At 54.1% G+C, this 15923-nt stretch overlaps 5 protein-coding genes across 5 annotated transcripts; 3 read left to right on the top strand and 2 right to left on the bottom strand.

Moving 5' to 3' along the window:
- Positions 1–40: 40 nt before the first annotated feature.
- On the bottom strand, positions 41–2385 carry GCG54_00013362 (Catalase-peroxidase; the record flags this gene model as incomplete). The annotated part of the gene is made up of 2 exons (XM_045413218.1): positions 41–1984; positions 2056–2385. 2 exons carry the CDS (start codon positions 2383–2385, stop codon positions 41–43), a joined length of 2274 nt encoding a protein of 757 aa, XP_045262414.1.
- Positions 2386–7311: 4926 nt separating this feature from the next.
- Positions 7312–9478, top strand: GCG54_00013361 (Itaconate transport protein; the record flags this gene model as incomplete). Its single annotated transcript, XM_045413217.1, has 5 exons — positions 7312–7836; positions 7888–8128; positions 8220–8288; positions 8389–8814; positions 8877–9478. The coding sequence occupies 5 exons, from the start codon at positions 7312–7314 to the stop codon at positions 9476–9478; spliced, it is 1863 nt and encodes a 620-aa protein (XP_045262413.1).
- A 1009-nt stretch (positions 9479–10487) lies between these two features.
- GCG54_00013360 (Beta-phenylalanine transaminase) lies at positions 10488–11821 on the top strand (the record flags this gene model as incomplete). The annotated part of the gene is made up of 2 exons (XM_045413216.1): positions 10488–10976; positions 11030–11821. 2 exons carry the CDS (start codon positions 10488–10490, stop codon positions 11819–11821), a joined length of 1281 nt encoding a protein of 426 aa, XP_045262412.1.
- A 515-nt stretch (positions 11822–12336) lies between these two features.
- GCG54_00013359 (putative isoaspartyl peptidase/L-asparaginase 3) lies at positions 12337–13437 on the top strand (the record flags this gene model as incomplete). Its single annotated transcript, XM_045413215.1, has 1 exon — positions 12337–13437. One exon carries the CDS (start codon positions 12337–12339, stop codon positions 13435–13437), a length of 1101 nt encoding a protein of 366 aa, XP_045262411.1.
- A 385-nt stretch (positions 13438–13822) lies between these two features.
- GCG54_00013358 (Tannase) lies at positions 13823–15616 on the bottom strand (the record flags this gene model as incomplete). Its single annotated transcript, XM_045413214.1, has 1 exon — positions 13823–15616. One exon carries the CDS (start codon positions 15614–15616, stop codon positions 13823–13825), a length of 1794 nt encoding a protein of 597 aa, XP_045262410.1.
- Positions 15617–15923: the final 307 nt, after the last annotated feature.

The following is a 15923-nucleotide window of genomic DNA, read 5'->3' as shown; positions in this document are numbered from 1 at the left end:
GCACTTTAACAGTTTTTTTGATTTATCGTGGACCGTCAATCTAAAGACGGCTTGGGAGGTTCGAACCCTTCTTGACATCGAAGCGGTCCAAGTTCATAACCTTGTCCCATACCTTGACGAAGTCCTGGACGAACTTCTGGCCACCGTCGGCCTGGCCGTAGATCTCGGCGATAGCGCGAAGCTCAGCCTGAGAGCCGAAGACCAGGTCGACACGGCTGGCAGTCCATTTCTTGGAACCGCTCTTACGGTCGCTACCTTCGAAGACGTCGGGGTCGCTGGTGGCCTTCCAGACGGTGCCCATATCCAGGAGGTTGACGAAGAAGTCATTTGTCAAAGCACCGGGGCGACTGGTGAAGACACCGTGCTTGGAGCCGTCGTAGTTCGTGTTCAAGACACGGAGACCTCCGACCAGAGCGGTAAGCTCGGGGGCCGTCAGGGTGAGGAGATTAGCGCGGTCAACCAAGAAGTTCTCGGTCTTGACGCGGCGTGTTGACTTGCCGTAGTTGCGGAAGCCATCGGCAATAGGCTCGAGGTGGCCAACAGACTCAACGTCGGTCTGTTCCTGTGACGCGTCGGCACGGCCAGGTGTGAAGGGAACGGTGATGTTGTGTCCCGCGTTCTGAGCGGCTTGCTCAACACCGGCAACACCACCAAGGACGATCAAGTCGGCCAGAGATACCTTCTTGCCACCAGAGGCGGAGCTGTTGAACTTCTGCTGGATCTTCTCGAGGGCATACAGGACCTCCTTAAGCTGGCCAGGGTTGTTGACCTTCCAGTCCTTCTGGGGAGCCAAACGAATGCGAGCTCCGTTAGCACCTCCGCGCTTGTCACTGCCACGGAAGGTGGACGCAGAAGCGAAGGCGGTAGAGATTAACTTGGAAGCATCAACGCCAGTGGCGAGGATCTCCTTCTTGAGGGCGCCAACATCCTGGTCGTTGATGACGGCGTGGTTGACCTCAGGGATGGGGTCTTGCCAGATGAACTCCTCAGTGGGAACCTCAGGGCCGACGTAGCGGGAACGGGGGCCCATGTCACGGTGGGTGAGCTTGAACCAGGCCTTGGCGAAGGCATCGGCGAACTGGTCGGGGTTCTCGAGGAAGCGACGAGAAATCTTCTCATACTCGGGGTCGAAGCGCATTGACAAATCAGTAGTCAACATGGTGGGGAGGTGCTTCTTGTTGGGGTCGTAGGCATCGGGGATGATAGGCTCAGCGTTCTTTGCCACCCACTGGTTCGCGCCCGCGGGGCTCTTGGTGAGCTCCCAATCGAACTTGAACAGGTACTCGAGGTACTTGTTGCTCCACTTGGTAGGAGTGGCGGTCCAGGTGACCTCGAGACCAGAGGTGATAGTGTCAGGACCCTTGCCGGAGCCGTGCTTGTTTACCCAGCCAAGGCCTTGCTGCTCAATGGGAGCGCCTTCGGGCTCAGCCGCAACGTTGCTGTCGGGGGCAGCGCCGTGGGTCTTGCCGAATGAGTGACCACCAGCAATGAGGGCAACGGTCTCCTCGTCGTTCATGGCCATACGGCCGAAGGTAACACGGATGTCTCTCGCAGCAGCAACGGGATCAGGGTTGCCATCGGGACCCTCAGGGTTCACGTAGATGAGACCCATGTGGGCAGCACCCAAGGGCGCCTCGAGCTCGCGGGTGTGGATGTCCGACTTGGTGTCCTGAGATCCGTCGACGACACCAGGGCCGTCCTTGCCCTCGTGGCCGTGGGCATAGCGGATATCGTTACCCAGCCATGTGTTCTCACCTCCCCAGTAGACGGACTCATCGGCCTCCCAGGTGTCGGGGCGGCCACCAGAGAATCCGGCAGTCTTGAAGCCCATAGACTCGAGGGCGACATTACCGGCCAAGATCATGAGATCGGCCCATGAAATCTTGTTGCCATACTTTTGCTTGATAGGCCACAATAGGCGGCGGGCCTTGTCGAGACTGACGTTGTCTGGCCAGCTGTTAAGAGGAGCAAATCGCTGCTGGCCCTGTGCGACGAAGTTCGGTTAGCAACTTGATCTGACGCGGGGGTTCGGAGCGGACTCCGCGTGTGACTTACCTCGCCACCACCTCCACGACCGTCCTGGACACGGTATGTTCCTGCGCTGTGCCACGCCATACGGATGAAAAGACCTCCGTAGTGACCGAAGTCAGCTGGCCACCAGTCCTGAGAGTCGGTCATCAGAGCTGTGAGGTCCTTCTTCACGCCCTCGTAGTCGAGGGTCTTGAACGCAGCAACATAGTCGAACTCCTGTCCCAATGGGTTGGTGACGGGAGTGTGCTGGCGGAGAATGTTGAGCTTCAAGGCGTCAGGCCACCAGTCGCGGTTCTTGGTGCCACCTCCGCCGGTGTTCATCAGACGGGTGGCTGGACACTTGCTCTCGGCCATGATTGCTGATTATTCTCGTGTGTAATCTGCTGTGGTATCAATGGTGTTTTCTGTTTTGCGTCTTCAATTGATGGAAGAAAGGCAAAAGCAACAAGTAAAAAAGAAAGCCGATCACTATTCTAGAGCGCGGAAGAGGGACGAGAACCCCGCGTTTTATGGCCAAGGGTCATGGCGACGCCCCCCGACCCCTCATCCAGTTGCATGACCAATAGCCAGAATCTTGTTGGCGGTTGGGCGGGATGGACCAAAGCCGAGTACATAGTGAATACCACTGTGCGCTCACATCTATTTCCCAATTATCTTGCACTAACGCGTGACAGCAGCCACCCATTCCAGACTCGATTCTAGTGCGGGTGGGGGCGAGGGACGTGGGAGCGCAGCTTGGGAGGCAGCTCGGGCCTGGTATGACAAATGGTGGGAGCTAGGAAAGCCACGGGATGGCGATGTTCTCAGGGTCCTTGTGTTTGAGATGATCTAGATCAATCGCGGCAAGCCCGTTGCGGTCAATCCGCAAAGCCTTCTATTTGTTCTCTCCTTCCACGGACGTTCACCTCGAGGCGAGAGGCAACAAAACGATTGTCCCTTTGTTATCCATCTGTTAAGAGCCAGCTAGGGCGTGCTCTGGTTGCTATGACGCGCACATTGGGATGATTCAGAGCTCGCTCTAGCAGATTTCGGAGGCATTGCCACACTGGGCCGTTAGCCTCACAGTCCCAATAAGATGCAACAGTACCGTGAACTTGCGTGACCAGCTTGGAACAGTAGCTTGGGCCGAGTCAAAATGCCGTGCGGGGAGGACCCATCGAGGGAGCCTGTGAGCCTGGGGAAAGGGAATGTGCAGCAGATCGACACACCATCTTTTGTCCAATCGAAACGAACATGATAAGCAGAAACCATGTGGAATAGTTAAACAGTGACATTAAGTTGCAGCAGAGTGGAGGTACCTCTGGGTCCCTCTGCCCCGTCTGTCCACATTCCGTTCGCTCCGAGCCGGCAGCCCCAGCCTGTCCACTTCTGCTATTACTCCATGTTGTGTTCTGTTGAAATACGCTGTGCGTGAATGGCTGTTGTCTTAAAACTACCCCCGCAGTATGCTCACTTTCCTCTAACCTCAGGTGGTTTCTCTGCAGTGAAGAAAAACGAAGCATGCAGCAAACTGTTCATATTCGCCGAACCGAACCGCCCGCGCGACCCCTCTCTACTTGCTATATATACCTGGCTGCATGAGAAAGCGACCGGGGGTAAGCTTCTCGAGAACCTCGGCGACGTCACTCAACCCCACTTTGTTTCCTCGGTGCCGCGTCGACGCCAGACACTGGTTCTCTGATTACCAACGCTAGCTCCCAAACCAGGGTAGTCTGCGACAGAGATGGCACTCGATAGAAGGCCTCTGAAGCTAAGACCGCCGATGACCGGCGGACTTTTGATGGTGTACGGGGATTATCACAGGCGAATGGGATATCGATATCCCAAGATATCAAATCTTCATCACACACATCGACAGCAATCTCTACGGCCTTGTCGAGGAGGACGAAAAGAAAACGGCCAGCTCGCATTGGACATTGGGCTTATGCGTTGTTGAACCTTCTTCGATTTTGATGGCTGCTGACCACTGCTGCGCCCAAGCTTCTTCCTCTCCCCCGCAACGCTTGGCAACTCCGGGATTCGTGCGAAACATCCCCGACTCGTGTTTTTGTTTTTTTTGCCATCCGCTCAATTCGCCGATTGACCGGCATCGCACTGTCGCTGGACCCCACCGGTCAGTCGTTCGCAATCGTTGATATCATAGACTCTGAAAGGCGGAGCATTGAGAGCCCAGAACACCGTTGGATGGATCCGTAGTCACATGCTAGCAAACCCCCTGTATCCTAGCACTGATGGGTCATTATCAGTGAGTTTTTCTTCAACGTCAACCGTACTTATGGAATTTGAGGTCTGGGCGACGTCACCTTGGAGGCTGATACGGCTAACTGAATTCACACATTATTAGTGCTTTCACAGAATAATTGGCTGGAGTAAGCTTTGAGTTCCACGTGGGTTGAACACGGGCAGACGGTGTGCGAAGCCGATTGGGAATTCAGTCCCTACAGGTGCAACCCAGTTGTGGCAACTCGAAGTGCATGAACCGATCACTCGCAGGATATGTTGAATTGTTACTTGTTACTATTGGAGTAAGTTCAATAACGTTTCGCCGACTGCCTTCGACCCTAAACAAGAGTACTGCTCCAGCCGCTGCTCAACATTTTGTCTCGTCTTGAACTGTTGCGACCAATCACATGTCGCGCATGATATCTTAGGCTTCTCAGCCTTCCCGACGGGGTCATGTAGCTGAAGTCTTATCAGAGTTCATGCGGCGGCTGTTTTAAGTAGATGACAGCTGTTGTCGATGCATGTATCGTCAAGTTACCAGTTGTAGTTCGTGCTACTCCTCCTTCTAACATTGACACCTTCCGGGTGAAACATGACGTGCAAGGAAGAGCTGTTCACTGGTTGCGCTAGGTCCAGTTGTGTGGCTGGCAGATATTCAGCCGTAGATATAATGCTCCGAAGGAAATCTCCAGCCGCGGCCCGCGGGTGTGACTACCCAATCAAACGAGACATTTCCCGGTTCTTCCTAGAACAGGCCTAAGAGAGAAGTGCGGCAACCGTAAGCGGTCCAAGTTGGTATTCTTTGCTCGAGCCTAGTTTGAAGCTGGATTCACATATCACGAACATTATCAAGAAAATCACTTGCTTCGCACATATTTGGGAACAACTTCAATTCCAGATCAATGAACATACACTGCTCTTTTTGACGGGAAACTCGCAACCAGTGAGGGGCCACAGATCTGCAAATGCTTCAATTATTTCATATTTTCGCTAGCCTGATGAATAATGCTGATTGCGTCCGAGTTGCAAAGAACATATTATGGGAATTCTGATAGCACTGCGGCTACATCGTGTTGAGATCTGTCTTCAGTGAGAAGACGATGTAGCCGTCAGAAAGGTGGTGTATAGATATTGTAGCCACTGGAAGCCACCAGGATAACTTTTGATTCGACTCAAGTGGAATGTCGAAGAGTCGAGAAGCAAAACGATGTCTCGGTATTTTCAAAGTGCATCAGAACACCAACCATCACATAGATTTTCCTATTAGCCCACCACTTTCCTAAAATACGGTTAGTGACGCGTCAGTTCAACAGCAATCATCATCGTGTTACCCCTTCACGCCTGCGGCGTTTGTGCTTCCGCCATAGTATCGTACCGGCCATACCTAACAATGAGGCCGAAGCTGATAGTTTTAGCACAATGTCCTAGAAGCCCAGGTTTCACGGATCGTACCTATGCCACCCAGCACCCCAATTACCACTACTCCTGCCCCTGTGGTGAAGGAAACACCGTTGTTGGCCGGTAAAGCGGACGGTTGCGGTGTTGTGTCGGCAGCCTCACTGGGGAGTGGAATCGTAGAGGATGTAGATGATGTAGGGGGAAATGTAGGTACTATAGCAGGCGCGGTGACGGTGACCGTTTGCGGAGGCTGAGTGACGAAGACCGTGTTTGTTGGGCTAATGCTAGCCTGACTGAGACTGCCGCCAAAGTTCGGTCCTGATGGAGCTGGTTGAACAGATGGAACTAATGGAACTCGTGTTGAGGTGTGAAATGTTGTTCTTGGAACTGACAGTGTAGGAGTAGCTGGATCAGGAGGCGGAGGTGTTGATGTCGGTATCGGTGTTGATGGACGGGTTGATGATGGAGTGAGCAGAGCCGGCTTTGATGTTGTTGCATGTGGGATCGCAACTGGTGGTAGCTCCGAGACGATCAAAGGCCGGTTTGGTGTAAGTGGCCCAGCAGGAGTGTTCGGATCAGTGCGACCTTGTTGTTGCTGCTGCTGCTTTTCTTGTTGTTGTTGCCTACGGACAATCTCGAGGTCCAGCCTGGGTGGAGGAGCCGCCCTCCTGTTGGCCATCGATAGACCAGCCATTATGAGTGTGAGTCTTGGAGGTGATCTGGAAGGATGTGTGTGTAAGACTTGGGATCTCTAGGCTTTAGAGAGAAGTGGAACAGGTCAGACAAACCAGTGGTAGAACAAGTTCAGACCTGGAAGCCTATGAGAATGTCCCGAGGGGGACTGACTGTCATGACAGCTGAGTCAACATGAGTCTGGTCTTGTCAGAATATGAACCACTAGCACGTCTTGTAATGTAACCGGTCCCATACCTCTGGTTTTACTTCAAGTCAAACAGGTCCAACGTTGGCACCAGCGTCTGGGCGTAATCGTCTCGACAGGATTTCAGCGACAGGAGGAAATTTCCGCGGGGTAAAGTTGACATTAGATATCGGCTCCTCTTGGGTGGAGAGAGGCAATATGGTGACCCCGAGCAAGGGTTGAGGTTCCGGTGTCTTTATTACCGCGCAGCTGAATGCAAGGTGGTGACACATGGCAGGCCGGCGAGTGGTTTTAAGCTTGGCGCATCACCCTTGAGCGTTTCACGCTTACTGACAGGCCAGCCAGTAGCGTAGCGTTACGAGCTGATTTGGGTAAAAGTCAATCACCCCAAGGCAGATTGATCCCGTCGGCCGTATGCACCCGCAAAACGAATTGCAGCGTAAACTCTGATACTCTCGAATAGACTATTTTTGGGAACATTTGCCGGGCAGTGTCAGGCTTGTCTGCGTACTCCTTTACGTCGGCGACTGTTTGCCGTGGGAGAGGCGTGGATACAGACGCCCGGGACTCAACAAGAGTCGGTGTTAGTCTGAAATCGCCCGTCAGAGGTCTTGGCGGACGAGTTGATGATCTGTGTTTCGGGATTTCGAATCTTGGCTGAACGTTGAAAAGCAATTTAGACTCGTTATTTACACAGATCGCTTCACAAAATTCGAGGGTCGCGCAAGTTGTAGTCCTGGAAGCCAATGTCCTCGAAACAGTCGGCATCACTATTGACAATGGCAGCTGCTGGAAGTGCGTCTCCTCGCACTCTGCAGCAGGGCATTCGCAGAAGCATATCTGCGGCCGCCTCGGGTGGTTTGCACCTGCTGACCAGCGAGACGGATCTCAACCAAGGCCGAGAACACGACGAACACATATCGCCGACGCGGGTTTCTGTGCGGGATCGCATGAGCCTCCGGTCTAGAAGCCCCGGGTCATCGAGTTTATCAGACCTGGATCCCTTCTTTGATCGAGCAATGTCACTGCCTTCCATTCGGGAGAGGGATAGTGACAGCGACAGCCAGTTCCGCAATCCATTTGCAGACACGAACTCTGTGGCAGACGCGCAGGCAGACGATGCTCGGAATCCGTTCGACGACTCAAGTGCCGAGGACACGCTGCAGGAGCAGCCTCCAGAACCGCCCTATCACATATTCACCAAGAGGCAAAAGTGGTTTGTTATCGTCATTATAGGCACAGCTGGGTTGTTCTCTGGCCTATCGTCAAATATCTACTTTCCCTCGCTCGATGCCATCTCACGGGTAGGCCCCTTTGTACCTCGGATTTACGAACATTAGCTAACTTTAATATAGGATCTCCATGTGAGCGCCGAGATGGTCTCGTTGACGATCACCTCCTATCTCATTATCCAAGGCATTTCGCCGCTCTTTTGGGGTTCAATCTCAGATGCCTTGGGGAGACGACCTATCTACATCGCCTCTTTTGCCGTCTACATCGTTTCCAACATTGGTCTCAGCTTTTCGCCAAATTTCACCATTCTCATGGTTTTCAGAGGGTTGCAAGCGGCCGGCAGCGCTTCGACCGTTAGCATCGGTAAGCCCGACCCGAGAGCGATCAGCCCAAACCCACCAAAACTATTTTTAAAGAAAACACACTCGTCATCAAGTTCTAACCACCGCTGTAGGAAACGGTGTCATCCAGGATATCTCTCCTCCCGCGGAGCGGGGTGAGTTCATTAGTTTTTACCAGGCGAGTAAGTCGATGCCTCCTGTTTCATGCTCTGCAGTGAGTGGTTGGTGCTCGGAGTTGCTTACTCGGAGGTAATCTCGAAGTCCGAAACTTCAGCATAGCAGTTGGGCCTGTGCTCGGCGGTCTGCTCGCAAACTTCCTCGGTTTCCGATCCATCTTTGTCTTTCTTTTGATACTCTCTTCGGTAGTCACTATTGTGATTATCATATTTCTGCCCGAGACCATGCGAAGCATTGCCGGGAATGGCTCGCTCCGGCTGGGGGGTGTCTATAAGCCCCTGATACGCCTTGTTACAAAAGAGCCTGATTATCTAGAAGACCCGGAAGAGCCCCTTCCGCGGAAGAAGGTGACAGCTGCAACCTTCCTGGAGCCTTTGCGTCTTCTCGTACAGAGAGACATACTCATCAACCTCATATTCGGCGGTGTTGTTTACACCATCTGGAGCATGGTCACATCGAGTACCACTGGATTGTTCAAGCAGCTTTTCAACCTAAATGAACTCCAGATTGGCTTGGCGTTTCTACCCAATGGTATGTTATACCTATGCTCCACTCTTGACGACTTACACGAAATCTGACTCACTCTTTCACAGGATTCGGAACTATCGTGGGCTCAGCCATAGCTGGAAAGCTAATGACACGAGATTACAAAGCAATAGAAGAGGCATACAAGGCATCCCATAACATGGAGAAGTCCGAAAAGCTGACAGCCAAGAACATGCCCGCCGACTTCCCGATAGAACGAGCGCGTCTCCGTCGTTTGCCATGGGTCGTCGTCATATTCATCGCGTCAACAGGTGCCTACGGGGTCTCGCTCAACTTTCCCTCCGCGACCTCATTGACAGGCTGGATCGCTGTTCCGCTTACACTACAGTTCTTCATCGCCGCGACGAGCAACGCTGTGTTCGCCCTCAATCAGACTCTCGTCACAGATTTGTGCCCCGGCAAAGGAGCAAGTGCTACAGCCATCAACAACCTCGTCCGATGCGGCCTAGGAGCGATTGGGGTGGCGTTCATAGAACAGTTTATCGCTTCAACAGGACCCGGGGCCGCGTTTCTTGGACTTGCACTTGTCATGGTCGTCGTTGGGCCGTTGGCGGTTATTCATTGGTACTGGGGCCAGCAATGGAGAGCTGCGAGAATCCAGGCGAAAGAGATGACAGAGACCGAGAAAGCGGCAGCGCGTTCTGGTTGAACAGTCCGCTCCGAGACACAGGCACTCGCCAGCATTTACAATCATTGAAAAAGTCATCATACGCTCCAGAATACGGAGCCTGCATACATGTGTGCATTATGGGGAAAGGGATAAACAGACAAAAGCAAAAGCATCTCCACGGTTGTGGTGAACTTCGCGCAACTATTACTCGTAGCCAAGGCATTTCAAGAAACGTGGGACAATCTGGAAGATTAAACGCTGATCAGTTGTTCTGCTCTATCTACATTCTTTTGGAGTCCAACCATCCAATTCGTGACAGCTCACGCCATTGCTCATGCCTCGAGAAATACCTCCGAAGCATCGCTTTGCTTTCTGCAGCAGATTCGGGACCAGTAGGCTATCCTATCGTACCCAAGGCAGTGGTTACAGCTCGCAAAGTAAGTGGAGCTGGCCCTGACTCTATTTTCAGACATGAAGCCCCAGACAAAACCTGTGTCCAGTCTGGCGAATCAACGTAGCTGGAAATGCTGATGACTTACACAAGAGCATTGGCCTCAGATCAGCCCCGCAGCCAACCTGACCATGGGTCAGCGTCTCGTTTTGAAAGAACCTAAATAACTGTCAGTTCGTCGCATCCACTGCTTAATCCTCAACGGACATTTGATCCCATCAATCGGACTGATTCCTTTCGTGCCTTAGTCAGGACTCACCCAACGTTCGGCTTTCGGTTCTGCTTCTTTTCCGATCAATCGGCCGGGCCGACCCCGGATTCGGCTTACCGCTCGCATGCATACCCGAGCGGGGTTCGTCTTATCAGCAATGCGATTGACATTTCTATTAGACGGCCGGCACGCCGATGGTGCTCCGGGATGAGATATCGCAATGATAGTTATCCTTGGAAGACTTGATCTCATGAGTATATATTCCGTTGCTTCATCTTGCAAATCAGTAGATTTCTTGGCGACTTTTCACAGCTGAGGACTTCAAACCATCGTCTCCCCATTTCGAGCCTCTGTTTTATCGCTATTCCAAACATTCGCACTCCATTATGACTGCCGCCGAAGTTCATGCTGCGGACATTAGTTCCAAAGCCATCAAGATTCAACATCAGCTAGCCCAGTACCTCGACAAATACGTTTCAGATAACCAAAAGTCGCTGCAATGCAACAAGGAGGCGTCCGGCTCCTTGCCAGGAGGAACAACCCGCTCCGTTCTCTACTATGAACCTTTTCCACTGGCGTTTTCGGGAGGCCATGGTTGCCATTTAACGTCCATGGACGGGGAGGAATACCTTGACTTTCTCTCTGAGTACTGCGCTGGCATGTTTGGTCATTCGCATCCCGACATCATCGCTGCGATTGAGAGTGTTACCAAGTCCGGATTTACCCTCGGCGGACCCGGACCTAAAGAGGGCGAGCTGGGAAAGTTGCTTGTGGATCGGTTCCCAAGTATCGACGCCATCAGGTTCTGTAACTCAGGTACAGAGGCCAACACCATGGCCATTGCTACCGCTCTGCACTTTATTGGGAGGAAGAAGGTAATCGCTACTTCAATTAAATTAGTACCGGAGCTTGCTAACGATTTCACCAGATTTTGGTTTTCGAAAATGGCTATCACGGTGGCACACTAGCCTTCACGCCAGGAAACCCGTTGATTCTCCCTCATGACTTCGTGCACGGTCGATACAACGACATTGAGTACACACGCCCTCTCATTACTGAAGAACTCGGCATCATCATCGTCGAGCCGCTTCAAGGCGCAGCCGGCATGTTCGCTGGAACGAAAGAGTTCCTCCAATTTCTCAGAGACGAGGCCACTCGCGTCGGCGCTATCTTGATCTTTGACGAAGTCATTACCTCGCGCCTCAACTACGGCGGTCTGCAAGAAATCCACGGAATTGTTCCCGACATGACAACAATCGGCAAACACTTCGGAGGCGGTTTCTCCTTCGGTGCCTTTGGCGGAAGGAAGGAAATCATGGACCTGTACGACCCGTCGTCTCCCACGAGCCTGCATCACTCCGGCACCTGGAACAACAACAAATTCTCCATGACGGCAGGTGTTGCTGCGACGAAGCTGCTTTCGAGAGTAGCTCTCGATAAGAACAATGGCCTTGGCGACAAGCTGAGGGACGGACTTGGCGCTCTTTTCAAGGCCAAGGACGAGTCGATACTTACTCTGAGTGGGTTCGGCAGCGTCATTGGAGTGCACTTCAACGGACCCTCGGCAGATAACCTACGAGACTTATTTTTCTTTTACATGCTGAGCAAGAGGATTTACGTCGGTCGCCGGGGATTTCTTGCGTTGAACATTACCCACGAGGAGGAACATGTTAACAGGGTACTGGCAGCGGCAAAGGAATTTAGTGATGAAGTATTGTAAGAGCGATTGTGTCATCTCAAATGCGATAAACTTTCAGTGGCAGGTGTCCACTTGCGCTTCTTTGTGTTGATGATACCTGACTCGGGATGAAGCGGCAGGCCATTTCGGCCCATAATCTGATAAGGCTTTCTCGGCCCGGATGTTCGACTATTTAATGGGTGGTCCGCCATCTCCTTGCTCAAAATACCGATTTCCGGAGTCTTGACGGTGGTGCTCAGAAAGGAAGGTTGATAAGATGCAGGATCATGGTCTCTTGGCGGGTTCAGAGTAACGTGGTAACCCCTCGATCCCTGTTTATCGCAGCAGATCAGCCTATCTCGCGGGGTAAACGATGCCGAAGCGGCGCACTGCATCCGTGCTCTTAAGGACGCCTCGCCAACCAATTCAACCACTCATCCCTCACCATCCTCAATCAGTCAGTCTTACGCGAGAGGAGACGCAATTCGTCCGACTTCACTTACCTCCGCTCTAGGTTGTCCGACTGGTCTGCGGCTCTCCTCCGGCCGTCATCCACAATGCCGGACACCCGGCCCCGCCGCATGGCCCCACTCCTCCAGCTCATCGCACTCCTCTCCCTTCATCCCGGCCATGTCTTCAGTCAATCCTCCCCGGGATTCCCCATGGTCATCAACACATGGGGCGGACCTTTCACTGCGGCCACCGACGCGGCTTACCAGGCGCTCCTGAAGCCGGGCACCTCAGCCCTCGACGCCGTCGAGATCGGCTGCGCGACCTGCGAAGCCAACCAATGCGACGGCAGCGTCGGTTTCGGAGGGTCCCCGGGCGAGAACTGCGAGACGACTCTCGACGCCATGATCATGGACGGAGTGACCATGAAGTCCGGCTCCGTCGCCGCCCTCCGTCGTGTCAAGAATGCGATTGGCGTGGCCCGCCATGTGCTTGAATACACCTCGCACACAATGCTGGCCGGCGACCTCGCGACGGAATTTGCCATTGAGAACGGCTTCACCGCGGAGACCCTATCAACCGAGGCCTCCACCGAAAGATGCGCCGAGTGGAAGAAGGGCAACTGCCAGTCAAACTACAGGCAGAACGTCACCCCTGACCCGAAGACTGCGTGCGGCCCGTACACGCCGGTTGAGCTTGACTCCAGCTCTCCAGACTATTTCAACCTCATCGCGCCAAACTCCGCCCAAGCCTCTCACGACACCATCTCCATGACAGCCATCGATGCGAATGGAATCATGGCAGCGGGTACGTCGACAAACGGCGCTTCTTTCAAGGTTCCTGGGCGCGTGGGCGATGGGCCTATCACTGGCTCTGGCTCGTATGTTGACGGTGATGTCGGGGCTTGCGGCGCCACAGGTGATGGCGACATCATGATGAGATTCCTACCCTGTTACCAGGCTGTCGAGAGCATGAGGAGGGGCATGACGCCGGAGGAAGCTGCACGAGATGCCGTCGTCCGCATGGTCAAGAAGTACCCGGCAGTGTCAGCTGGCATCGTGGTGGTCAACAACAAGGGCGAGCACGCAGGTGCGGGTTCTGGTTGGACTTTCACCTATGCATACAGAGGCGGGACGATGAATGCGACGCAGGTTGTCACTGTGCCTCCGGTCGTTGTTGGTCGGTCGTTGACGGTTCAGATGCCTTAGAAAACATTTTGGTGCGAGATTTTACATACCTTCACTGATAATAAATGTTGTCATCTTCATGTATGTGAAATTCATAAACCATGTCAAACGTATTTGATCCATTTCGATGGCGTCACACCAAACATATACGGTCATTGAGACTGCAACATTGGTCTTTTCTAAAAGATTTCGGGTATCAGACTGGATCTGATTTATATACATCGCCATGAGACTCGGATAGAGCCCTAAAGGTAAGGCTACCAAATGTACGAATAGAAATGCAAAGCCATCCCAGATACTATCCACAAGCAACTTCTATCTCAACAGTCACCACCCTCTTGGCAACTTCACGCTTTTTCAACAATAAGAAAATCGGTTTCGTGTAGACTTAAGCGAAAAGAGACGCTTAGTAGACGGGGACCTTGAAGGCGGGGAAGGTGTAGGTCCAGCTGTCGATGGACTTGGCGTCGTCAACGCAGTCAAAGTCGGAGCTGTTGCCCTTCCAGAGAGGGCGCGAGGGCCACTGGCAGAGCATCTGGGTCTCGCCGGCGTTGACGTTGGTGGAAGAGGTGACGGTGGCGTTTAGGCGGTCGGGCTTGTTGCCGTTCTCGACCCAGTCGATCATGATGTTCATGTTGTTCTGGGGGTAGGGGCCGGGCTGGAGGCTGTTGGTGCCGCAGTGGCCGGCGCCGGGGACGAGGTAGAACTGGTACCAGTCCTGGAGAGCCTGCTGGGCTGCCTCGTCGGTCGCGTTGGGGTACATGATGGAGCGGACGGACTGCCAGTAGTGGACGGAGGAGGCGGCGGGGATGGAGGAGTCGGACTCGCCGTGGTAGTGGAGGAGCTTGCCGCCGGAGGACTGGAAGGTGCTCAGGTCGGGGTAGGTGGTCTGGAGTGTGTCGTAGTAGCGGAGGAAGCCGGTGTTGATCCAGTGGACGAGGGTGTCGTAGGTGACGTTGTTCATGTCGGAGAGGTTGTCGAGCTCGAGGAGCTGAATGAAGCGGGTGACGTACTCGCCGCCGGTGGAAGGGATGGAGAGCTCCCAGGCGCCGGTGTCAGAGTTGTAGACGGTGGCAGCGTCACCGAGCTCGGAACCGATCTGCCAGGAGAGGTAGGCGCGCTCGCCGGCGGAGTTGAAGATACCGTCGTAGATGGCCTGGGCGACGGCGACACCCTCCGCGGAGACGGAGCCGTTCTGGGCGGGCTGGTAGCTGGTGGTGCTGCCGGCGGCCTGTCTCTTGTTGAGGCCTCTCTTGTTGAAGCCGAAGCCGAGAGAGGTGCTGTTCTTCTCAGCGCAGTAGTAGGACTCGCCGATGACGGACTTCAGGTCGAAGTTGAGCTTGCAGAGGTCGGTACGGGAGATAACGCCATCAGTTCTTCCGTCGAGCGAATCGCAGGCAGCGATGGTGGAGTTGACGATCTTGGCCAACTCGCAGGGAGGGGGCAGGTAATCCTGAACATGCTCAACGGCAGAAGAGTAGACGTGGAGGACCTGCTGGTGGGCAAAGCGGAAAGCAGGGGCACCGGCAATGACACCGTCGTACTCCTCACCCCAGCGCTGGACCTGGGACATACCCTCACGACCACCGTCGGAGCAGCCCTCGTAGTAAGTGTAGACCTTCTGGTCATCGGCCAAGCTGTACAAGCTCTTGGAAACGGCCTTGCCGACCTGGGTCATCTCGCCCAGGGCCTGGTAGCCGAACATGTGGGTCGCATCCCAGTTGATGGAGCCGTTGCCGTAGAGGACCTGGGACATGTAGTCGTTGTTGAAGGCGTCGTAGCCGGCGTCGGTGGCACCGGAAGCAGCGCCGTAGGCCAGACCGCCGGTGGCGTCGCTGGAGAGGGAGTAGCCACCTCCTCCGGCGACGTAGAAACGGTTCTTGAAGTCGTCGGGGCTGGGGAAGGCGTACTTGAGGACGACCTTGTCGCCGTGGCCGGTGTGGGTGTAGTGGACCGTCACGTTGCAGTAGCTGTAAGTGGCCGAGCTGCCGGAGGAAGCTCCACCCATGCCGCCGCCGCCGGTGGTGGCGTTGTAGACCGCGGCCGCGGTGACGGTGGAAGGAAGGAGATCAACTCCGAGAAGAGTGCCGTTCGCGGGGAGCGCGTTCTGGACGTTTTCGACGGTGCAGAGATCGGTGAGAGAAGCCGCGTTAGCAGCAGCCGCGAGGGCGCGGACAGCCGCCTTGGAGAGCTGAGGCATGCTTGTGAAGTTAAGATGGAAACGCCCTAGGATTATAGTTGAAACGAATGTGGATGGAGAGAAAGGGAAACAACCTGAGATGGTGAGGAGTTTCAAGACCACAAACACAAAGTTGGGACGACTGCTTTTATAAACATGATCATCGTTATTCAACCCTCGACGACGAGGTCGCTGTCCGACAGTCCCCGTCGCATTGCGATTGAGAACATCCCCCCACACATGTCCCGTAGGTACGCCTCATAGTGCAGAGGCGCAGTAGGGCCGTGATCTGGAGCTCTCGCATCGACCCCAGTTGGCCCGATAGATA

This window comes from Colletotrichum gloeosporioides, assembly GCF_011800055.1.
Source record: "Colletotrichum gloeosporioides strain Lc1 chromosome Unknown consensus_55, whole genome shotgun sequence".
NCBI lineage: Eukaryota > Fungi > Ascomycota > Sordariomycetes > Glomerellales > Glomerellaceae > Colletotrichum > Colletotrichum gloeosporioides.
Note: the sequence above shows the minus strand (reverse complement) of the source record. Positions and strands in the feature narration are given on the sequence as shown.